General features: G+C 41.7%; 1 protein-coding gene across 2 annotated transcripts in view; it reads left to right on the top strand.

Annotated features, from left to right (window-relative positions):
• DNA2 (DNA replication helicase/nuclease 2) overlaps nucleotides 1–20,963 on the top strand; it is a 31,137-nt gene extending 10,174 nt beyond the window's left edge. For both annotated transcript variants that reach the window (XM_066600674.1, XM_066600675.1), the window contains 15 exons: nucleotides 851–1,061; nucleotides 7,415–7,532; nucleotides 8,252–8,417; nucleotides 9,812–10,006; nucleotides 10,222–10,452; nucleotides 10,569–10,685; nucleotides 11,599–11,708; nucleotides 13,355–13,464; nucleotides 13,690–13,914; nucleotides 16,277–16,470; nucleotides 17,170–17,259; nucleotides 17,343–17,544; nucleotides 18,500–18,589; nucleotides 19,054–19,236; nucleotides 20,134–20,963. In XM_066600674.1, coding sequence (XP_066456771.1) covers nucleotides 851–1,061; nucleotides 7,415–7,532; nucleotides 8,252–8,417; nucleotides 9,812–10,006; nucleotides 10,222–10,452; nucleotides 10,569–10,685; nucleotides 11,599–11,708; nucleotides 13,355–13,464; nucleotides 13,690–13,914; nucleotides 16,277–16,470; nucleotides 17,170–17,259; nucleotides 17,343–17,544; nucleotides 18,500–18,589; nucleotides 19,054–19,236; nucleotides 20,134–20,295 — 2,404 coding nt within the window. In that variant the 3' untranslated portion in view covers nucleotides 20,296–20,963. The remainder of the gene's footprint in view (nucleotides 1–850; nucleotides 1,062–7,414; nucleotides 7,533–8,251; nucleotides 8,418–9,811; nucleotides 10,007–10,221; nucleotides 10,453–10,568; nucleotides 10,686–11,598; nucleotides 11,709–13,354; nucleotides 13,465–13,689; nucleotides 13,915–16,276; nucleotides 16,471–17,169; nucleotides 17,260–17,342; nucleotides 17,545–18,499; nucleotides 18,590–19,053; nucleotides 19,237–20,133) is intronic.
• The last annotated feature ends 4,519 nt before the right edge of the window (nucleotides 20,964–25,482 follow it).

Consider the following 25,482-nt stretch of genomic DNA (forward strand, 5'->3'; position numbering starts at 1 on the left):
GCTGGGCGGCTGCAGGAGATTTTACTCCTTTCTCTCCCCGTCCCCTCTCCATTGACTTAACTTAGCGGCTGTTCAATACTGAACAGCTGCTATTTATACTGAACGATGATTGTTCAGCTCATCGTCAATCATTCATGCATGCAGTGACAAACACGGATGGAGACTCCAGATGCTTTAGGTGAACAGAGCTTCAGCTCATTGGAATTAATTTCTTAATAAAACCAACAGATATTTTATCATTTATTTGAAATGTATAGCTTTGTAAATACATTACTTATCTTGTATTGGACAGCCTGGATTACACTCCTGTGTTGATTGCTGCTGGCGAGAATGGACAGACACACTTCTAACTACTGTACTGAGCTTCTATAATACAATAGGTCAGTTAGTTTTGATGTAAAACCCCCATTTGTCAGAATGCAGATTGTCCACTGGGTTTGTGTAGACGTTGGACCAACAAGGAATACTACAAGATTTCAGCTCTGAGGACTGTGAATGCAGCTCTGGCCTTTAATGCAACCTGTAACTCAGGATCTTTTAAAAGAAAATACATTTGCAAAGCCAGACTTGTTTATATTCTTCATGCACACCGTAAAATGTTAGAGACGTAGTCACTCTGTGTGATCACAACATTAGTCAGCTGTTGGCAGGAGAACCTGCCTTCGCCTGCAGAGTCATAGATAATGATGATTGATATCTAACCATCATGATGCGAGGTGAATGGATTTTCTGGATTATGGGATTTATATTGGACTACTTCTGGGCCTGCTTCGTAAATGCATGGATGTCTGGGTAACAGAATGAATGATATTTTGGTGTTTTTTACGTTCTGCTTGTTTTTCTTCACTAGATCTGCTGGAAACATTACAGACAAAAGAGCTCTTCAGGTCTCTGAATTTCTGGACATTGAAGAAAATGTTTGGTCTCCTAGATTTGGCCTAAAAGGGAAAATTGATGTAACGACCAAAGTAAAAATACACCAGAAATCAAAAGGTGTTAAAATTATGCCACTAGAGCTTAAAACTGGTAAAGAGTCAAACTCCATAGAGCACAGGAGTCAGGTGAGCTCTGCATGAAATGATGGATCTGCCACCACTGTACCATACATGGTTATCAGGAGTTCAGCAAACATTAATGTTTAGAGGGGTTTTTCCAGTTTTATGTGATGGCACCAACCGAGAGCCGTGTATGTGAGAACGGAGACCACAAACAGAAGCAGTTTTCACATCTTCTGTATTCTCTCAGTTAAAGGGGTATTCCGGGAATTCAAACACTTTTTTTCTTTCCTTTTACTGAGGATCGACAGGGATTCGCTGCTTGGGATCCTTGCCAATCAGCTGATTCCCGGGGCCGCTGTCAGTGCAGACCATAACGTATAGGTCCAGATAGAGATTGCAGCCGCAACTCCTACTGAATTCAATGTCATATAAATCATAACATAGAAGGTTTATTTCCAAGCATTTATAGAATTGAAAGAAGCAGTTTCCCTTTTTTTTTTTTTTTAAAAGGCATACACATAGGCCTTATGTCACACGGTTGTGTTTGCACACACGATACACAGTGAGTAGAACCCATTGATTTCAGTGGCTCTGTTCACACAAAATAGGCTTAATGTGTACATTTTTTGCAGTCCGCTCAATTTTTCTGTGCTCTATTGCAAATGCACATGAAAATAACACATTGAGCTAATTTAACTTTAATTGTCCGCTTCAATAAAAGAGAGCATGCTTGCTTTTATATATATATATATATATATATATATATATATATATAAATTTTGTTTTTGCGTGCAAATGTGCGTGAATTGCATGTACAGTAAAATGCGCACAAATACACAAAGCCTATTGCACAAATAAGCAATATAAATGCGCTTATGCCTGTGTGACACCAGCCTTAAAGGGGTTGTCCTGCGAAACAAAGTGGGGTTATACACTTCTGTATGGCCATATTAATGCACTTTGTAATGTACATTGTGCATTAATTATGAGCCATACAGAAGTTATTCACTTACCTGTTCCGTTGCTAGCGTCCTCGTCTCCATGGTGCCGTCTAATTTTCAGCGTCTAATCTCCCGATTAGACGCGCTTGCGCAGTCCTGTCTTCTGTCTTCTGAATGGGGCCGCTCGTGCTGGAGAGCTGCTCGTAGCTCTGCCCCGTCACGTGTGCCGATTCCAGCCAATCAGGAGGCTGGAATCGGCAATGGAACGCACAGAAGACCTGCGGTCCACCGAGGGTGAAGATCCCGGCGGCCATCTTCACAAGGTAAGTAAGAAGTCACCGGAGCGCGGGGATTCGGGTAAGTACTACCCGTTTTTTTTTTTTTTTATCCCTGCATCGGGTTTGTCTCGCGCCGAACGGGGGGGGCTATTGAAAAAAAAAAAACCCGTTTCGGCGCGGGACAACCCCTTTAAAGGCACATCCACATTTTCATTTACCCTTCATTTCCTTAAATCTCATAAATGCAGCAATCTTTGGTTGACCATATAGTCATCCCAGCTACATTTACAGGGATCCAGATGTTAACCAAAATTGTCGCCAATGTGACCTATAATTTACAGTTGGCAAGGAGTTTACAGCCTCTGCATCCATTACCTGCTCATTCACCCGCCAATGTCTCACTTTCAGACAATATACAGAACCTGTCAGAGGTTCCAGATGCTGGTCAGTTGTGTGCGCAGAGAAAATCCTTCCCCTCTCCTGTACTAGCGTATAGTACATGCAGGAGACTGGGAGGAGTCGGATGGCGGCGGTGCTGTCAGGAAATCCTGACAGGCTCTGGACTACTGTCTGAGTGAGAAATCTTAAAACTTTGTTGCGCCACTGGAGGTTCGGTGAGGAGGGGGAGCCAAGGCACAATCTTACTAACGGGCTACTGGGGGGAGGTGGAGGTTGCCATTGTACTAATGGGGGCCCTATTTTACTAATGATTGCCACAGCAGCATTATTACTAAAAGGGGTCACAAAAAGGGCCCTTATTTAGTGGAGGTACTATTCCTATGGGGGAATAAGGAGAGAACGGAGTAGCATCAGGATATGTTCACACGTATAAAATCTTCAGCAAATCTGTGCCAAATCCGTTTCATATATGACTCCTTTTGCTTTTAGTTGGGAGCAAACATAAGTCCTATGGGGAGGAATCAGAAGTTTGGCTTACTGACTCAACAGCCCTGCTGATTATATCTATTAAGATTTTTCTTTATTTATCATCTTGGAAAACATTGGCTTCCAGGTAACTTTTTTTTTTTTTTTTTAGTCTGGAGCCCTGATTTGTCCTCCGGAGGGTCAGGTTAGGGCTAATAACCATTCACTGGGGAAGACTACTGTCTTATAGGCTTGTCGTAATAGACGCATTCTTGGACTGTCTTTGGTTGCTTCTTGAGACACGTTTGGCATCAGTCTGTTGCTTCTGGTTGGACATGTGTTGGCATCAGGTGGGCCTCATTCACTCATCTATCCCTATTAAAAACAGAACTTGTATCTAGTTTTCGTGTACATTTAATGAGCAACAAATAAAACTAATGGTGTCAACAATACCTGAACTAATGTGTACAATTCCTGAAAAACATCCTCCAATCCCCTTTTAACTAGTTTGCGGCGTTCAGCCAGGAAAAGAATGAAAATAATCAGATGCATGTGCTTTGCTTCATTCTTCTTTCATCTATTCTGCTTTACTTGTTGATACTATTATTTGGATACCTCCTTTTGTACCTATATAATGACATGTGGGCCGACCCACCTGAGACCTTCCTGAGATGCGAGGAGGTAGTTATGGAACCATAGTGTGCTGGTTTGTGACATTGATGTCATATTAATTAGTCCAAATATTGCAGTAATGGTGTCTTCCAATAGATCTATTTTGACTAGTTTTATCCCATGTAGTCATTATCATTGGATAGAGAAAGTGTTTTCTAGATTTTTCCTTCTCGTGCTTGAACAAGGTGGGGCTTACCATTTGATCAGGGTTTATCTGCTGCCCTTTTAACCCTTAAGTATCCCACAGCCTGGAGGTAAATTTGCATCCTGCAGCATTAACGCGACAGGACATAAATTTGCGTCCTGTGGATGGCATAAGATTGGAAGCTGAGCCCACACCATTCCTCAGCGAGAGCCGGCTGTTGGTGATAGACTGCCTCCCGCTGCAAAAGTGGGGATGGATAAGAACAGCGATTTCCTGCTGTTAACCCTCTACGTGCCACGATCTATGTACATCCCGACATGTAAAGGATTCGCAGAGGGAGCGCATTCCCTGTGTGACGTATTTGCGGATGGCCGATGGGTTGTCATGGCAACAGGATGCCAGATACTGCTGTCCCGTCTTGACATTGCCTATGATGGCAATTGTAAGCAATAAGGTATTGCAGTACAGAAGTCCTATAATACATTCGTTTTGCCTCCCAAAAACCACAAGTGATCACAAAAACTACAGCTCGTCATGTAAATAGCAAGCCATCCTAGAGCTCTGTCCGTGGTTAAATAAAAAAGTTATGGGACTGTGAATGCAGTGATGTAGAAGAAAAAATTAAAATAAATGTGCAGAGGTAGAAACATAAAAAAAATTATAATTTGGTATCGTACTTGTACCAACCCTCAGTGAAAAATGTATCATCTTCTTAGCCATTTTTTATAAAGTATGCTTCAAGAATGCACTGCTTATGTCGCTCTGTTTATATAATGACTTTTAGGCTGGGGTCACACAGGGCGGATTTGCCGTGATTTTGCCGCGGATTGCCGTTGCATATCCGCACTGCGGCAAAACCGCTGCGTTTGCAGTGCAATGCAGCACAAATGAGATTTGCCAAAAAGCTGTTCTCACAGGACGGATTTTTTTCCGCACAGCCGCAGTGCGGAAATGCAACTGCGTCGCGGTTTTAAAAGATGCAGCATGTTCATTCTTTGGTCTTTTCCGCAGCGCTTTTTTGTCCATAGACCTCTATGGACGCAGCCAAAACCGCACCAAATACACGACAAAAAGTAAAAAAGCGCTGCGGTAAAAAACGCGTGTGGATTGGTAGTTGTAGTTTATATCCGTGTTCTGAAAAAACACTTGGCGTCCACTAAGATTACGATTCCCAGCAACCCACGCAAGTGAGATTTTGAATCGGTTCCAGCCAATCGGCGGCATTACGGAATACAGCGGGTTAGGTTGTGCTGTAGGTTATCCAGTGTTAAGTGTGATTGCTCGGTAGTGGACTAATGGAGTTAAAGTCATACATTATATGATAGAGGCGCGCAGGTGGCGCACAAATCCCATTACATGTAAGTGATTCATATGGAAATGATTGGCCCCGGTTTTTGTCGGTCTCGGATTTCACCGACTGTTTTTGGACGGATTACCAACGAAAAACGAGCTATTGCTACTAATTTTTAGAAAAATGTGCTTACTAGATGAAGAAAAATTCAACAAAGCAAACACAGAATGCCCCTCTACCATCCCCTTTTATGGTCCAACTCCCCCCAGGGGCCAATAATGCCCACATTGAGAACCACTGCTCTAGATGACCCATGGGTGGCCACACAGACTAGGTGCAGTATATTCAAGAAGCGCTCATACGCCTGTAGATGCATAAAGCGCATAAAGAATTGAAAATTCTTACTGTCAGGAGGCCCCCATGTTTTTCTTTTTTCCTCAAGATTGCCGTTTCTGCCCAAGTCTCTCCAAGGGGGAGAAGAGATAGACTAGAGTCACTGCGTGCTTTTCCTGTGCTCTGTTCTGAGAGCATGTGGACCACAGCTCAGCCAGACGATGGGTAATACTAGAGATCTGGGTGGGACCTCTAAATACTATCAGAGTAGTTATACAGCCACTATCTGACAAGGGGATCCTCCTTGGAGATCTATGCTTTAGCTATCTGGAAAGCAAAAAATTCACAGACACGAGGTGACTATATAGGATGCTCTGACGTTTATTGTAAAGTCATACTTATAGAGAATGCTTATCTAGAACTCGCAAAGTGGAGAAGTGAAACCTTGAAGAATCCAGTAAAACTATCAGATACATCAGCTGGGAGAGATGCCAGTTCATCTGGAGACAATTACTTTGTTAGCAGATAAGACAATACAAAGCACAGAAAGGAGGACAATTGATTAGAAAGAGCAGTTGATTGGTTCATCGGAAGGCATATAAATCATAAGATACAAGGTTTAAGATTTCCTGGCATCTATGGAATTGAAAAGAACAGCTTATTTAAGATGGAATAGACTTAAAGGGGTTTTGTCACTAATACAAAATGTTTTCCCTGCAGGCTAAACGGCTCTCGTAGCCCCGACTTCCAGGTCCATCATCAAGTAGAAGTCAGGTGACTGCTGTGGTCAATTGGAGGCCCGAACTCCCGGCATCAGTGCTCACATCCTGGGCGCCATGATGCCAGAAGTTTAGATGATAAACCTAATGCCTCTGACTGGCCACAGTGGTAACCTGACTTTCGCCAGGCTGTACACCCAGAAGGCGGGTCATGGGAGCTGCTCAGCTGCGTCCATGGGGATGGGAGGGGGTTTGGCGAGGAGAGGCAAGTAATCAACTTTTTTCTATTTTATGGTGGGCTCAGCGACTGGAAAACTTTTTTGTGTTGCTGACAAAACCCCTTTAAAATGCACATGCATTTGCCTTATATAAATGAATGGGGTGTGGGACGTCAAAACTATGGACGCTTGAAACGTGGTTCCACTCCCCCAGTCACCACAGCCATCCTCAATGTACTGCCCCCCTACCAAGTAGGGAAAGCCTATTCAATCAGTCCTGCCACTTTCTACTACTTTCTGGAGCATCGTCTCCCACACCGTAACAAAAAGATGAATTCTCAGGCAGTCCAGTCTGTCACTTGTAAGACTTGGACACCAGGGGTATAAATTGCATGCGATGTGATCGCAATGGTTGTGGGACATTGGCAGAGAATGTGGGATTCATTTATTGCAAAAAGTGCCCTTTCTTCTGTAATTGCATTATCGCACAGCATAGTACACAAGTGCTGGGCCGCTCAGGCCTAAAGCTATTGTCAAACTAGCAAATAGAATGCACAGATTTGAGGACCATTTTTTTTTTTTTTTTCAGTTGATACAGAGGGGAAAAACTAATCACCGACTTAAGTGAAAGCAGCAAATTTGGTACTATGGTCATTAGTTTGTGACCAAATACATGCAGTATATTGTGACTGATTATAAGTAAGCGTCATTTGCATGTCTAGCATAATGGCTTATAGGTTTTGGTTTTTTTTGTTTATTTATTTTATTTTTTTCATCTCCCCTTCCCCCAATTATATTCTAGGGCTCATACAAGTTTGCTTCCAAGTAAACTGGTAATGGATTTGTTTTTATTTTCTTTGTCCGTTCAGTAAACTAATATTGTCATATTTAGTGAAACGTATCTTTATTTTCCTCTGTGCTGCTGGGGCTGACATTCTTTGTATTGGTCTTCCAGGTTATTTTGTATACTCTGCTAAGTCAGGAAAGAAGAGAAGATCCTGAAGCGGGCTTGCTATTATATCTGAAGACTGGAAATATGTACACTGTGCCAGCAAATCGTCTGGATAAGAGAGGTTTGTTATATGTTAGATATAAGATTTATTAAGGGGATGTACCGACGTGGGTTTAGATGAGATGCTTTCAGATTTTGATAACTGATTTGGGCAATTGCTAACAGATACTAAAAATGCTAAGTCTAATTTTTAGTATCTGTTTTTTTTTTTTCTGTTTGTAAGCTTTACTCAACTTCAGTCACATTCCCTTTATACAGCCATATAAAAATGGTATTCCGCCCTATAACCTTTATCATTTAACTTGTGACACTCAACAACAAAAAAAACACTGCAGACCTGGCAGCTTTTTAAATGCTAGCCCTGGCTAGTCTAGCACCAGTGATGATGATCATTCGAAATTGCTCAGATCGTGTTTTTTTTTTTGTTTTGTTTTTTTTTTACTTTTAAATGACTAGAATGTGAATGAAGTGAATGAAGCTAATAAATGACATGGAGGACTGTAAAAAAAAAAAAGTTTTATTTTAACTTTTTTGTATACACTCTAGATGATTATTCTAAAGGTTTTATATGTGAATAAGAAGAGATGCGCTTTAAATGCATATATTCCTTAAATTCTGGATACAAGTCAATCTTGTACCAGAATTATTTAAGTTTATTTTGTGACTGTCTCTAAGATGCAGTGTAGTTCTAATTTCAAAGCTATGCAGCAGGCCCCGCTGACATGAGGGCATGGCAGGTCCTCTTTAATAAAATTGAAATATTTTTTTTCCCCCCTTAAGAATTGCTGAAAATAAGAAACGAATTGTCATTCTATTTAACCAATGTGGTGCAGAAGTCTGACAATGGAACCAAAGAAATTAAACTTGCTTCTCTCCCATCGCTAATTGCCGACAAACAAGCTTGCAAATTCTGCTCTCAACTTCGGAACTGTGCTCTTTACAGCAGGTATTTAGTTGACTCTTTTATTAATGACTGAATACTATAAGACTGGAATTACAGGTTTACAACATGAATCTTTAAACAGTTGGCTATGCACTAAAATGACAAAGAAACAATACTCTGCTCTCTTCTCCCAACCTCTGATTGGCTGCAGCAGTCACCTGACTTTCTCTGTCAGCACAGAGCCTCTGCACCATACTGAAATACTGTTTTTGCAGTTTATTATTGTATGTCAGTTTTTGGCTCTAATGAGCTCATTTACATAACTGACCTGGGGGCTTTTTAGGCCATGACTGCTTTGACAACCCATCAAAAAGCATTAATCACAAGGATGTCTGTGGACTTAACCCTTTCCACTCCAGTGTCAGACTGCGTCTGACCTTAAGATTTCCTTACACCTCTCCAATGTTGGCTGCGGTTCTGACACACCTTTTTAACAATATGCAGGACAGTGCTCTGATGTCGGATGCTGTTCTGCATATTTATATCCGTGTACAGGACAGCATTGTGCTACAATACTGTTAGAAATGGGCTATACACGTTGTATGCAGGTATAGGATGCCTCTGTAGGACACTGTCTTACAGGGATATCGGTCTATCATTAGAAAAATAGATATAAATAGTCTTATATAAATATTTATATACATATTTGCAGGACTATTACAAATAATCTTCCTAATGTGAAACACTCATAACACACCTTTTTTAATTTTCTAAAACATGTTAATAAAATCATCATGACAATTAATTTTTGTGTATGTCTGTTGAGTAATTCCAAGGAATCTACAACACGCTTTCCGACCCAAAATAAATAAAACCTGCAGTGTGTGTGGGTGGCAGGGAAATTGGATTGGCAAGGGTTAAGGAGGGAATTCCTACCCCTTGTAAAACCATTAACGTGCTACGATTACTATTGACCACAGCATCTTAGTTGGCATTTAAGCGACTGGCATTGGCGGTATGTGATCCAGTTGTTGCAGCTTGAGCACAGCTCTTCAGCCCACGCTATAATAATACATTGCGATGGTGAAACTACATTTTCCACACGCTGTACTTCTTGCAAAGACTGGAAAATCAGTGCTTTGTACTTGACAAAAAAAATCCTACGCTTTGCTTTTTTGAAAAATTAAAAATAAAAAAAAAAAGTGCCCAAATTTTGAATTGAACCATGAGTAAGGTAGTATGTTGTGACTTGCATACTATGGTGTAGATTAAAACAAAAAAAAGCTGTCTAAAAACACTTTGCCTATAGCAGCCAATCACAGAGCAGCTTTCATTTTTCAAGAGTGCTATGAGGAATGAATGTTAAGTTGCGATTGGTTGCTATGGGCAACAGACCTTTTCATTAGCGTGCTATATATATATATTTATTTGAATTTATAATTTTTTTTTAATTCTAGGTCTGTAGAACAGGAAAATGGAAGCCCTTACATTCCCGCTGACATGCTGTCTGTCATTGAGAAAGAGACGGCACATCTGAAAGTTTCCCATCTGCAGTACTTCAATCTTTGGTGTCTCATGTGCTCTTTAGAAGCATCATCAAAAGAATCCAAAACTGGACGAAAAAATATCTGGACGCTTTCATCAGAAGAAAGGTAATGGCTGTAAAAGATATATTCTTTCAGATGAGTGTTATTTGATTTGTCAGACTGAACAAGCCCTGAAAAGCATGCATACAGCAAGGGTTGCACTTGGGAATGGTGCATGATGGTTGGATTCATATGTGTAGGTTTTTGAGCCAAGGTCAGGAAACTGTTCAAAGTAGATCCTACTTTGAATGACCATTCATTTGTGTTGTGTTTGCTATCAGGGAAGAAGATGGACAGTGTGTTGGAAACCTCATTCGTATAGGAAGTGTGCAGTGTGTGTCTGATGGACAACACCTTCATTGTTTTCAGCGCCGCAGCGGTGATATTCCTGCTACAAACCTGATGACAGGAGACAGGGTTGTAGTTAGCGGAGAGGAAAAAAAATTTCTTGCACTCTCAACTGGTTACATCAAAGAGGTGAACAAAAATGACATAACCTGTATTTTGGACAGGTACGTTGACGTTTCTTATAGATGAGGTCTAATATGTTAAATGTTACATACAGTAAGCAAGCAAACCCCAAAAACCTGAAATGTTGTGTGTGTGTTTTTTTTTTTTTTTTTTACAGAAGTCTAGCCAAGATACCTCAAGGTACCATATTTAGACTGGATCATGAGGAAGGAGGTAGTGGCATGCAATCCCACCTGGGCAGCCTGTCCAAGCTGATGGAAAATTCTCCCTCAAGGTCTGTTGCTGCTTTTTAGTCATTTGATGAGCCCCACAGTTGATAACTTCTGACATGTCCTGATGATCTAAAGATGCTACATACTAGAAATGGACATTAGCCATATTCAAAAGTACCTAAATAGTCTTTATTTAGTTGTCATGGGTTACTTGCATGGAACAGCATAGAAACAGAGTGGGTATAACCCTCCTCAAAAAGAGAAGAAATGTGGTGTGTAGGTGGCTTCCTTATAAAATACTTTAAAGTAGCAGTCTAGTCATGACCTCAAATATTATGTCCGTACCTATAGGAGATGTTCTCCAATTCATCTTCCTCAGTTCTTGCTGTTAAGTTGCTTTTTTAGCTAATCTCCATTAGGGTAGACCTGCGATTTGTGACTACAGTTTGTCGATGGGGAGTAGTCTGAGACACTCCCCTGTCATCATTGGTTAAAGCTGTTACTTTCCTCCTTTTCCTGCAGTTTTGCCACCTCTCATTTGGCTGTTTTGTGTAAGACATGTCTATTGCAGGCTCAGCAGGAAGTCTATAATAACAAGGGCAAAATAATTACAAAGTACAGATTACTGAACCACCAGAAAAAGATAATTGGATAACGGCCATAAATATATGGAGAAGGAGCTTTAGTAAGGGGGAGCATGGAGGGTCGCTTCAATGATGATTATTAATAAACAAGACCACTAATTATCTAAGTGCCTTTGTGTAACCTACATATCATATAGTAAGTAAGCGATGATATTTGGATGAACAAGGACCGCACCAATGGAGTGTTTTGGGTTTTTTTTATGTCTTTTATGAAGTGCTGTAATGGAATTGTTCTATTTTTCTGTTCTGTCTTGCAGTAATAGTATCTTTGCTCTTTTTATATAATAATGCAAACTATTTATCTCCACCTTTTAAATTGTCCGCTCTTCAGTGAGAAGCTCAGAGATTTAGTTATCGATTTTAAAAAGCCGAGCTTTATTCAACATTTAAGCAGTGTTCTACCTCATGATGCAAAGGACACTGTGGCGAACATACTGAAAGGTACGTATGTTGTGTCAGATGTGAGTCTGCTTGATTTATAATAAAGGAGTTGCTGCACGGACAACATTTATCACTTCTCCATATGATGGGTGGTAAATGTATGTTCATGGGGAGGTCTGAACACTAGGACTGTGATCGGGAGAACAGGGATTCAAAGTTCCCCATTTGAATACACACTGTCATTCCATTCTGTCTAAACGCCCTTTTACATGGGACGATTCTCTTCTGGTTGTTCAGGCTCTTGCGCTCCCGTGGGGTTTTGAACGATAATGTCCCGTGTAAAAGCATGCAGATATTGAATGGATGAGAATCATCCAGTTGTTCAGTTATAGGCCCCCTGCAGACGGGCAGAAATTCCATGGCGGGATTTCCTGCAGAATTTCCGACCGTGCCTGCTTGCATAGGATTGCATTAGATAATGCAATCCTATGCACACAGACGCGATTTGTCTGCGTCAAAACACGCGCGAAAAAACAAATCGCGTCATGTTCTAGTTCTGTGCGGGTCTCGCAGAGGCCCGCACAGAAATGTCAGTAGTAACTAGCCAGCTCCGCTCTGCGCAGCGGCACATAGCAGAGGAGACGAGACGCCAGGAGCGGGTGAGCCGCAGGCCTCTGCAGGGGCACAGGTCCGCATCCCGCCGCGAGAATTCTTGCAGCGGGATCCGACCAGGCTGTCTGCAGGCGGCCTTAAGCATACTGAAAATCCGAACAACCATCGTTCAGTGTAAATAGCGGCCGTCCCGTAGTGAACCGCTGCTGTTTACAGTAAATGGAGGGGGAAGAGTGGGGAGAGAACTGTGCTCCAGCTGCACCGACTCCCTGCCGGCTGGGCTGTGAGCAATCCAGTGATGCTCGCTCCTGTGTAACAGCATGGGAGCGAGCATACATGAGGACGAGTGTCTGGCTTCATTTGCCTGACACTCGTTACGAATAAAAGGGCCTTTAGGGACTGACTAATAGTGTACATCCTTGTCAAATAGCTATAAACTTTGCATTTCATTTTTTTTGTATTCTTGGTGACAAGACTTAAATTTTAGACTTTTAATTGTATTTTTTTTCTCCTATAACTGTAACTAGTATAAAAACCCCAGCTACTAGGGAAAAGAGTCCGGCAGAAGTGTTAAAATACCGTAAATGCCTTCCCTTGTGTGCCTGACTGTCTCAGGTGCCTGAACCCTTGAGTACATGATGTTTTTTGCATCCATGTACTGTATATGGCTGATTTTAGATTTTTTTTTTTTATTCCCCTTAGGGGTTAGAAAAAATGAACTATTCGCCCTATAATTTGCCAAAATATTTTCTCCTCATGCACATGTGTTCAACTACTGTTTTCTATTTTACATTTTGGAGATAAATGATCATAAACTGTCAAGGGTGAAGTGTGAACATTTTGTCAGCCCCAAGTACTCGTGAGCCGCTGCCAGAGTAGGGTCCTGCAAAGGCATGCTGATAGTGTTGCTCTATAATACTTATTGCTTACAATCTGTAGTACATTGAATGTTCTACCGTAGACGAATGTCACTTTTGTATGTGAAGGGAAAAAAAATTATATATCGATCTAGGTCTCCATATCTCCTGATGTTGCAGTGAAAATGGTTTCTTGGCTTTAAAGTTGCAGTCCATTTTGAATATATTTTCTTCTAGGCCTTAATAAGCCGCAGAAGCAAGCCATGAAGCATGTTCTCCTATCTAAGGATTATACACTAATTGTCGGCATGCCTGGAACGGGGAAGACCACCACCATCTGCACTTTGGTAAGTTTGTAACAATAATGACCTGTCATAACACAACATAGTAGCTCTTTGGAAGATAAACCATTATCATCCCAATCTATAAAAACACACATGCTAAATAATGTATATTCTTCTTTCTGACCTATCTTGCTCATATAGATAAATTGTATTAGATGCATGTTCTCTAACTTTTTTTTAATGGAATATTGGAGCCGTGCCTTTAATATCTGTTGCATTCTATTTTAGGTCCGAATTCTCTATGCCTGTGGCTTCAGTGTGTTGCTGACCAGTTATACTCACTCTGCAGTAGATAACATTCTCTTAAAACTTAAAAAATTTAAAGTTGGATTTTTGCGCTTGGGTAGAACACAGAAAATACACCCGGAGGTTCATAAATTTGGTGAGGAAGAAATCTGCAAAACAAAGTCCATAAAGTCACTGGGTGCTTTAGAGGAGCTTTACAACAGTCAGGTGCGTTGGGGATGTGGTGATCGCCAATAACTAGCGCCTTCCTTTAGTTGGGCGTTATTCTAAACTGACTCTCGGGATATGGCACGCACTCTGTCAGCCATACATGTGCTCTGAATGTGGTGAGGGAAGTCAAGGTACCTTTACATGGAGCAACTATTCTTGCTTGTTGAAGCGTACGAACGTCAGTTGTTTCCTTTAACCCAGAGCGGCCATTGTTCATTAGTAGGGATGAGCGAGTATACTCGCTAAGGCACTACTCGCTCGAGTAATGTGCCTTAGCCGAGTATCTCCCTGCTCATCCCTAAAGATTCGGGAGCCGCCGCAGCTGACACGTGAGTTGCAGGGGAGAGCGGGCGGGAGAGAGAGAGATCTCCCCTGCGTTCCTCCCTGCTCTCCCCCGCAGCTCCCCGCCCCGCGGCGGCACCCGAATCTTTCGGGACGAGCGGGGAGATACTCGGCTAAGGCACATTACTCGAGCGAGTAGTGCCTTAGCGAGTATACTCACTCATCCCTATTCATTAGTTGTTTGCCAAGATATAGAGGGGATTTCCATGCAGATTCATTTAAATACAAACAACTGACTTTATACCAGATGACTTTTGGTAAACCAGTGACTGCTTTGTTGGCAATTGGAAACAAAACTAGTGACTTACTGTTGGTGGTTTTGCACTGAATGAGTATTGTTCGAATTCGCTTTTTCAAGCGATTATTCGGCTGATAGTCTTTTTGTGTAAAGGTACCTTTTTAAGTTCCTGCCAGATTTCCCTGGTGGTGGCTCGCCTCCATCATACACAATCATACATCAGCTGGTTCTGTCAAAATCGCCAGGTTCAGACATTTATACATCTAATGTTTGACTGCTTATCTCTTTCACCACCACTTCCACATCTGTGAGAATAATGTTGGAATAGTTTAAAAGGGTTTTTCAGGGCTGTAAAAGAAAATTCTGCAGGCTTAAAATCATGTGAAATAAATAAAAAATGAATACTCCTCTATTCTGGCAGCTCACAGTCCAGCGCTGCTAACCTGATGCACGCTGCTTGAACCCTGGAAGATGTGGTGGGCAATCACATGCTGTTCACTGTGCACGTGATCTCTCAGCCAGTCACTGGCTTCAGCGGTGATTCTTCTATGGAAGCTGAAGCCTGTAACTTGCTGAGTGCTCACGTGCACAATGAACGATATGTGACAGCCCGCCAGAATAAGTGTGTGTGTACTGTTGAAACTCCCTCAATCCTACACTGGACCCAAATGGTAAACACCGTAACCTCCTACGAGAAGATCATCTACCAAAACCGAGGATGCCCGGCCAAATTTAGGAAAATATGGGGGATGTGGATTGACTCCCACTCTACCTTACATATGGAATGAGCCTCGAGGCCCGACTTGCACCCCCCCCCCCCCGACAAGTGTCAGCAGACCTGCACTTTAGTTCTATCAAAATCGAAATAAATCAGAGCAGAACCGGTTTGGAAAAAAAAAAGGAATACAGTAACAAAATTACATTGATTTAATTATAACGGTACATGTATGTATGAATAATGATACACCTAACAAAGTTTTCTTTATTCTGTATTCTACAATGCCTTTTCTTTTAAAATAAAACGAATTTTAAAAAAGTGTCTGTCTGTCTGTCTGTCTGTCTGTCTGTCTGTCTGTCTGTCTGTCTGTCTGTCTGTCTGTCTGTCTGTCTGTCTGTCTGTCTGTCTGTCTGTCTGTCTGTCTGTCTGTCTGTGTGTCTGTCTGTGTGTCTGTCTGTGTGTCTGTCTGTGTGTCTGTCTGTGTGTCTGTCTGTCTGTCTGTCTGTGTGTCTGTCTGTCTGTCTGTCTGTCTGTCTGTCTGTCTGTCTGTCTGTCTGTCTTAATAGAACACAATTTTTAAGCCTGCAGAATTTTTCTCAATGACCTGGAAAGCCCCTTTAATGTTGTATATACATAAAGCCTTATTCATGGTCTTTAAATTCTCACAACTTGTAGTGTTCCAGTTGTACTGTTTCTGTGTAATGGCACCAATTTGCCAATAATATGAAAGTCACATTGCCATTTTTGATTAAGCAATGTATTAAAGAGATTATCTCACTTCTAGATGTTTTGTAGCAGGAAGCGGATGCCTCCATACATTTCATAATGATCTGGGCTGGTACTCTGCAGGCTGAGTCCCATTAAAGTGAATGGAACTCAGCATGTAGTACTAAATCAGGACACTATGCAATGTATGGGGCTGCTTGCTTCCTGCGGCAAAATGGCTAGAAGTTGTGCAACTCTTAGGTTGATCCTGTTTTTAAGAAGCATAGATGGCTTTCAGAGTTGTAGATGAATGTATTGTATGTTCTGTGATTAAATTCTGCAATTTTTCTTACCAGCCTGTAGTTGCGACCACGTGCATGGGCGTTAATCATCCAATCTTCACCAGGAGGAGGTTTGACTTCTGCATTGTAGATGAAGCATCTCAAATAAGTCAGGCAATTTGCCTTGGTCCCTTGTTTTTTGCAGACAGATTTGTGTTAGTAGGAGACCACCAACAACTCCCACCACTTGTTCAAAGTGCAGAAGCCAGGTAATTGCTTTACATTATCAGATGGACTTTTTGCTAATATTGATGTAACCCGATAAGGAGCAAGCACCATTTTGTGAGGAGAACCTGGAATAAATATACACAAGCTACAGCTGATTGATGGGCTGGGAGGGGGTATTCCAGATGGCCAATGAGTCCATGATGCCAGATAGAAGTGTTGGCATCTAGCGCCAAAATTACAATGAGCATAGGGGATCACATGGCCTGGGCCAGTCTGAACTCACGGCTGTCGCACTGTGACAGTGCTACATGGGATCCTTTACCATCTCACAGGAGGCACAGCTAATGTCCATGCTCAACTTCAATGGCAACCGTCCTAGTTACCTGCCAAAATACATGTGTGTGGTGACTTTTGTACCACTCTGTATTATTTCATTAATCTGGCGTCTGATAGTTCTCCCATGCTAGGCTGGCGCTATGAACTATTAATTATGATTATCAAACTTGGCAGTTGTCCTCAAATTGACAACTGGGTGTTACAATTCATTATATATATATATATATATATATATATATATATATATAAATAAATGAATTGTAACACCCAGTTGTCAATTTGAGGACAACTGCCAAGTTTGATAAACATCATAATATATATAAATAATTTCTCAGACATGTCCTCTTTAACCACAAAACCGTCATACCCTCATTTTTTAATTGTTTTTCCTATTTTTTATGCAGGGAATTGGGAATGAGTGAGAGTCTGTTCAAGAGACTGGAGAGGAACCAGGATGCTGTTGTCCAGCTCACTGTGCAGTATCGTATGAATAGGTAAGGGATTTGTGATACTGTTCATCTTGTATATAAACTGCTGCATCTGGGTTGTATTAACTGTTCTTATTTGCCTTCTTTAGCAAGATAATGGCTCTAAGCAATAAATTGGTGTATGAAGGGCGACTAGAATGTGCCTCTGAGCGAGTGTCTTCTGCCATTGTCCAGCTACCTCACTTCAAGTCACTACAGCTGGAGTTGGAATTCAAGGGGTCTATAGAAAGTGTATGGGTGAAAGATGTTCTAGAACCGAGCAACCCAGTCTGCTTTCTAAATACAGAAAAGGTAGGTTTTGTCGAAAAATTACTTTAAGGGCTCCATCACACTGGTGTATGCACATTTGCCCGTGCCCCAGTACTGCGTTTTTGCAAAACAAACGCTTTTTTGTGCATGCATCAACGTATTAGTTCTGCCCACAGGACATGTTCATTTACACGTGTCAAACAAGACAAACTGCTTAAAATGGCTAGTTAGTTCCAGATGTGTTATTTTTCCAGTGTAGTTACACAGCCTATCACGCACCTCCTTGCATATTGTGCGCAAGCTTTTGCTTAATCGCCATTGACTTCTATGGGGACACTTGGTGCCCAAATGCACAGAAAAGCAGAGCATGCTGCTGTTTTTTTGCAAGTTCGAAATGCGCACGCACAATACGTAAATGTGATTTTGAATGGGTTGTATTCTCTCCGTGTAATGGAGTCCTAAAACTTATAACTGTGTGTGAATTTAAAGGGGTTGTACTAAGTTATAAAGTTATTCCCTATCCACCGAAAGTTTCCCCGCATGATTGGAGCAGAGGCCTTGTGCACCACTGCTCCATTCATATCAATGGGAGCGTTTAAGGTTGCCAAGTTCCAACACTCGGCAATCTCTGGTGCTGCTGTGTAAATGAATAGAGCTGTGTTTTGCGTGCACAACCTCTGCCCCAGTCATGCGGGGACCTTTGAAACCACCAGGAGGTCTCAGAGTTCCCGCATAAAACTGCATCAAAGAACCTAACTTAATGCTGCACATATGAACCTTAGGGATGGTCGTTCTTTCCCCTCCAATGCTCCTGTTTTCACTTTCATTTGCATCAAAGCAGGAAATTGAGTCTGGGTCCTGAGGTTTGCACCCTTGCAGTCTCTTTCTATGTATTCTGCTGCTTTCTTCTTTTTTTTGGACAGATATTTACATAAAAAAAGATGTGGTGCATTTATGAACATTATAGTAATAATAAAACCTCCAATGTACTTACTAGATCCCTGCTTTGGAAACAGAAGAAAAATGTGGTATCAGTAACCGGATTGAAGCAAAGCTTGTGTTCCTACTAACATCTCTGCTCCTAAAGGTTAGTTTGGCTTTTTGTGAAGCTTAACTTGATCACAATTTAATTTTTATATATCCTATAAATCTATATAAAGTTGCTAAATACCTATTACTTAAAATAACTTTGGATCTGTACATGTTAAATATTTTATTCTAAGGCTGCATTCACAATTCTGCAGGCTCAGTGTCTGCACAGCTTGCTCTGCTCATTTCTATTCTGGAAAGTGTCATTAGTACAACAGACACTGTACTGTAACTTGATGTGTTGGAACAGGTAATTATTCCTATATTGTAGAAGCTGACCAAAGGTTTTAAGATGTGTCTGGAAACAAGCCTGCTGACTGTTTCCAGTGACAAGGAGCAGTATTGTGAATGCAGCTATTTGCTATAATATTGCTGCATAGGTATGCTGTAAAACTAGCCTTAATACGAATGTCAGCCAAATGCCTTGATGTCTTTTTATGCTATTTTTCTCCCCAATATCAGGCTGGGTGCAAGCCCTCAGACATTGGGATCATCGCTCCATATCGTCAGCAATTAAAAGTGATCTGTAGTTATTTTACTAACTTGTCATCCAGCGCTGTGGAGATTAACACTGTGGACAAATACCAGGGAAGAGACAAAAGCATTATCATTTTGTCATTTGTCAGAAGCAATATTAATGGGAAGGTAAGTTTCAATTTTTCTGCATATCATTTTAATGTGTAGTATTTACCTATAAAATTATGAGCAACTTTCAGGGACCTTTCAAACAAGACAGGATAGACCGCACGATGCCATGCCACATTAAATTACGCCCCAAAATCCAGTCTACCTACAGATTTCGATATAGAATTGAAAATGGCTTAAAATCTGCCTGCAATTCCCCATCAAAATCCAGTTAGACCTGCAGATTTGGCTGCATTCTGCGGTGGAATTCTATCCTGCGTGAAAGGGTGGAGGGTCTGTCACTCAGGACCATCACTCCCAGCACCGCTGTCAGTACGGACAGTGATGGAAGCAGATTGCGCTGGATAGTCTAACAATAAAGTCCCCAAAATGTCCCAGATAACCCCTTTTTAAATGTGCTTCTGTGTGTATTTCACACTAACAGCAGGATCTCAACATTAGAATATCACTGCTGTGCCTGAATACATGTTCATGCTACAATATTCATAATACGCTAGGATCTTCTACTAACAGTATTGGTGTGCTGCTCCCCCTGAGACTGATGCTGACATACTGGGAGAGCGCATGCCGGTATTCCATAGCTGCTGCTGAACACACAGGAACTATACAGAAATAAACACTTGCTGTATAGATATTCATAAAGCATATTCAGTGTATAAAGAGGAGATATACCATAAACGAAGAGTGTCAGATAATTGCAAAGTCAAACTATAGTTTTCATGGTCAAAGAGTTAGCTATATGAAGCAATGTAGTTCTCCCCCCTTCCCCACCGCCCCTGCCCCGCCTCGCCTTCAGTTTAAAAATGCAGTAAGCTGTAAATGATATCCTGGGCCGTGAGGAAATCTTTGTGTATTTTGAAATACGTTCTATATTTAATAAACCTTTTCTCTGAGCAGCTGGGAGATCTTCTGAAGGACTGGAGGAGACTCAATGTGGCCCTCACACGAGCCAAGCACAAGCTCATAATGATAGGCTGTGTTCCTACCCTGTGTCGCTTTGATTCCCTGGAGAAGCTAATCTGTTATCTACGGAGTGAAAACCTCATATCCTTTCTGTGACATTTGCACAAGGCTCCATTCCACGTGTACACAGCATAGGCTTGTTATACATAAATTTGACTGCATAACTGGCCATTAGTGAAAAGTTTTGTGATCTTTGAAATATTGCGTACAATTTTGGGCAGATGTATAAGAAAGTCTTGGCTGATTTGAGAGGAGGGTGACCAAAGTAATAAAGGGAATGAGTGGACTGCAATAGCAATACAGATTTTTAAACTTGGTATTCAGTGTGGAAAGTAGATGATTATGGCTGATCCAATATCTACAGATATAGCCTTGCACGAGAGCCGTCAAATGGTTTTACTTGTAAGAGCAATGAAACTATGGAACTCTTTTGTATGAGGAGTTCAGTAGAAGCCCGGATGCCATTCTTCTTAAAAGATATAGTGTAGATTGTGTTACTAGATTTTAGGAGATGGGACGTTGGTCTGGGGATTTATTAGGATTGCCAGATTTACCGTCGAGAAGGAGCTTTACCTTACATCCATGACAGCACCCATGGGACAGACCACCTATAGCATTACGTCATACTGTGATTTGACAGGCAGTCTATCAAGCCACCCCACGGGGACGGCTTGATAGGCAGTCTGTTACCGCAGCCCTGGGGCCTTTCAGAAGGCCCTCGGCTGCGATGAGACCTGTGCGATTTCCTGCGATCTCAAGCGTGTGTGCGGAGGGACGGCACATCGTTCGGGGGAATTTAAATGCCACTGTTAGAATTCACAGCAGCCTTTAAAGGGTTAATAGCCACGGGTGTCAGCTGTAATAAACAGCTGACACCTGCTCTGTTTCATACATACCCTGATGATCCAGGACGTAAATGTACCTCCTGGAATGGGAACGGGTTAATGAGAGCTGATCAGTGCTGGGAACTAACTGAGCCAGAAATGTCAATGTAGGAGAGCCTGCAAACCAAGCATGAGGCTTTTTAAATGCATGAGAAGGAAAGCTCAATGCAAAAAACACATGTGCATCTGCTTATTTTTTATGTTTTTTTTTTGTTTTTTACAGACTTTGTAAGATGGGTTGTTTAATTTTTCATGCACAAAGATTTTCATAGCCTTTAACTTTGTGGACAGGGCTTTAATATTTTCAGATGAATGCTTCAATGGAACACTAAAATTGGGTAAAGAGGAGATAATATTATGAATCTTACTAAATCTAAAGTAATTGGCAAACAAGATACTACATTCTCCGGTTGCCAACTACAGATTGCATTTAAGATTTTTCATAATTCAAGATGTTGCGCGTATTTTCAAATAATCCTTTAAGAATGCATATTAAATGTCTTATTTTGGTTTATACTCCTTAACAGCAGCACATTTGTAATCTCCCTCCAGGGGCCCATGAACACTTTACAGTGTAATCTGTGAGATCGATGGATGTCATTTCAAGACTTCTATGTGATGATTACATTTAATGTTTCTGAAAAGGAGATTTTCTCCAAAAATCAAAGTACTTTTTGTGAATGCTGTCAATGCTGCTGACCAATTCCTCATGTACAGACGTGTCTTGCACATGGTCCTACTGCTTCTCGGTTATTTCGGATGGTAGATGTAAATGGAGCAGTTATAAGTGAATAGCTATCAAGTATTCATGAGACACATTATTTAGAAACACAAGCACGCTCCTGACCTCCGTTTTATCGAGATTTATGGTTGATGGGTATTTCAGTTAAAATAAGTGTTGGAATTGCCATTTCCTCTGTGAAGAGAATATGCATCTGCTATACACTGAAGAGCCCTCACAGTGATGTATTCATAAGTTGCTGCTGTCAAAATTAGATGTGACTACAAAATGTTCTTATTGCAGTTAGTGCAATCTTCCCTTAGCGGGCTACAGTAATTAAGCTGTTCTTTATTGTCACTTATTCTTGTTATTTATTGTTTTTTTACGTTTATACTATAATAAAATGATGAACCCTTTACATTGATTTTACTGTGTTTAATAAGCAGAAGCTGTATTAATTCTTCATTCGTTACCATTGTAGATAGTAAAGCGTACTGGCAACACTTGGACAAGGTTCATATTTCACTAACCTATCAACCTCATTGACCCCTTAGGGTGCGTTCACACGAGCGTGCTTTTGTGCGTACTTAGGTGCGTACATACGTCCGCACCCAGGTACGAGCAAAAACACGCGTGAACACAGCTGCGTGCTTGTTGTCAATGGAGCCACGGCTGCTGCCGGCGGCTCCATTGAAAACAATGCTCTGCCGGCCTGCTGCATTCTTATTCTGGGGAGGGCTTTACATATAAGCCCTTCCCTGAAAAAAACATTTTAGTGCTAAAAAATAAAAAAAACGTACCTCTCCGCCGCTGCTGTGACCCCTGCGGGCATGAAGAACACACATGCCGCATGCGGCAGATGTTTCCCTCACCCCCGCTAGTTAAAAGAATTCCCTTCTGTTACATCTGCCACATCTGGCAAAGGGAAAGGGAATTCCTCAATTCTCAACTGCAGCTGTAGTTATGAGCTATCAGCAGCTGGGGATTTAAAATCCCCGCCTGCTGGTATCTCTGGTTGTGATTGGCTAAAGCACTTTAGCCAATCTCAATCAGAGCTACTAGCAGGCGGGGATTATAAATCCCCGGCTGCTGATGGCTCAAAACAGCAGTGCAGAGCCAGGGACAGCGGCAGAAGTCGCCACTGAGCCTCGGCAGCCGTCAATGGCTTTTCAGGGAAGGGCTTCATAAGCCCTTCCCTGAAAAGCCTTTTAAAATAGTGAAAAAAAAATAATAAAAAGTACTCACCTGCCGGGGCTTAGCAGCGGCTTCTGCAGTTGTCCCCAGCTCTGTAGCTCTCGGCTATCAGCAGCCGGGGATTTAAAATCCCCTGCCTGCTGGTAGCTCTAATTGTGATTGGCTGAGTACTTCATTGAAAACAATGCGTGCATTCTCTATGGTGCATTCATTTCCTATCTTTGCAGGCACGCACCTGCAAAGTACGGACACGTGTACACACCATAGGGAATGCATTGTTGTAAATAAAAGCGTGTTTTTGTGCATGCGTATGTATGCCCAAAACGCTTGTGTGACTGCACCCTTAGTGATGGTCCTATTTTGTGCCTTAATGACCAAGGTTTTTTTTGTTTGTTTTTTTCCAATCAGAATAGCCATGTAATGGCTTGTTTTGGAGAACAAGTTGCATTATTAATTGCACAACTTTGGTGTACGTGTGATGTGTTCTAAAACAGGTGCGTGTGCAAAAAAAATTAAATAAAATCGATAGAATTTTTAAATTTTATTTTCTGGGGGGTGTTTTATGTTGGCATTCAGTAAAGAAAACATGACAACCTTATTCTCTGGATCAGCTTGATTATGACTATACCAAGTTTATATTGTGTTTTTTTTGTTTTCTTGTTTGTTCTTCGTCTTTTATACAGTGAAATAGTTTCTGTGCTTCCGCCCTACTGGACCAATAACCTTTTTATTTTTTCATCGATGAATAAGGACTTATTTTTTACAAAACAGTCTAGTTTGTATTGCTACTATTTTGGGCTTCAGATGATGACTTTTTAATAGCTTTTTATTCCACTTGCTTTTTTTGGTAGGTAGGAATAGCAAAAAAACCAGCAATACTAGAATGTTTTTTATTTGTTTGTTTTTAATACAACATTCACAGCATATGACTCTAGACTTTCATTCTGTGGGTTAATATACCTTTAGGCCTCCTACCCACGGACGGATTTCCGCCGCGTAATTCGCGGCGGAAATCCGCGGCGTTGCCCGTAGCTACTAAGTTCTATTAAACCTAATAGCTCAAGGCTCACGGTGCGGAATTCCGCACCATGAAATCACCCGACCTCACCCGCGGCATGCTCTATTTGCCGCGGGTGTACGTGTGGACGGCTTCCATTGCAGTCAATGGAAGCTGTTAGTTCATGCTATCTTCCACTGTAGCACAGCGGAATATAGCGTGAAATCGCCTATCTGCCTACCGCGGTGGGTGTGTCATGTGACGTGGCCTGCGTGTCACGCCGAAGCATCATGCGGGAGCGAGGACGCCGGATCCGCACGTAAGTTTTGGGGGCGCCGTGACGGGCTCCGGCGGAATTCCGGGCTCACACGAATGGGTCGGATTCCACATGCGGAAGGCCCGCAGTGGATTCCATCTGTGAGGCCGGCTGCTGACTCTGCGTACCTCATTAAACTGCACTGTAGATGACCACGGCGGTTCCCAAGTGGTCATGTACAGTTTTCTTTTTTCTTAATTTCCCACACTGTCGCTTAGCGATAACGCAGGCACCCGGAGCCCATACGCAATTAACAGAGGTCAGATGCCTCTATTGACATCAATGAAGGATGTTTGTGCAAATTCCATGGCAAAATAGAGCATGCTCCAAATTTTTTTTCCACTCACGGAATTCGCAATTCGTATCCGCAAGTGTGAGGGAAAAATTGAAAGTTCATTCCTTTCAATGACCGTATTTTACTGTGGACGGCGATCATGGAATCCGCAATTCAAATCTGGTCGTGTGACCAGTACATTACAGTAATACAAAATATATATTTTTTTTTTACTACTCTTGCACAATGATACATTTTTTTGTAAAGAAAAAGTAACTTAATTTGCATTGCATGTCAAGACCCATAAATACTTTAGCCTACAACGGCACAGAAAACAACTTTAAAAAAAAAGTACCAGAATTGTGCTATATCTAGATATCTTCTGCCCATCTTACAGTAAGCTGAATCAAAAAGTTGCACGCTCCCCCAAATGGTTTCAGAAGAGATCTCCAGCACTCCACCTGCATTCACTGAGCGATTTATTGCTTTTGTGTGAAAGCAGAAGAGCAATAATTGTTGGGATGTCTGTCGGACGCTTTAAGGAGTTTTCCAGGAAAAATACTATCCTAAAGGTAGGTCATCATCAATAGTTTATTGGCTGGGGTTAGACGTTTTGGAGCCAGACCGATCAGCTGATTGTGCGCCCACTGACAGTGCCGCAATTACGTAGCGGTCAGAGTGGAAGCACCGGAAGTCTCTGTTGCGACCTCTATTTAGTGGCTGGCGCAACTTTCATTGAAATGTATTGGGAGCCGTGTCTGCAGATACAAGCGCTGGACACTTGACAGACGTCAGAACAGAGACTCCCACTCCGACCGCCGTGTAATTATGGCACTGTCAGCGGGTGTAAAAATCAGCTGATCCGTCTGGGTACATAGCAACTGACCCCAGCTGATT

This window comes from Eleutherodactylus coqui, chromosome 4 (assembly GCF_035609145.1).
Source record: "Eleutherodactylus coqui strain aEleCoq1 chromosome 4, aEleCoq1.hap1, whole genome shotgun sequence".
NCBI lineage: Eukaryota > Metazoa > Chordata > Amphibia > Anura > Eleutherodactylidae > Eleutherodactylus > Eleutherodactylus coqui.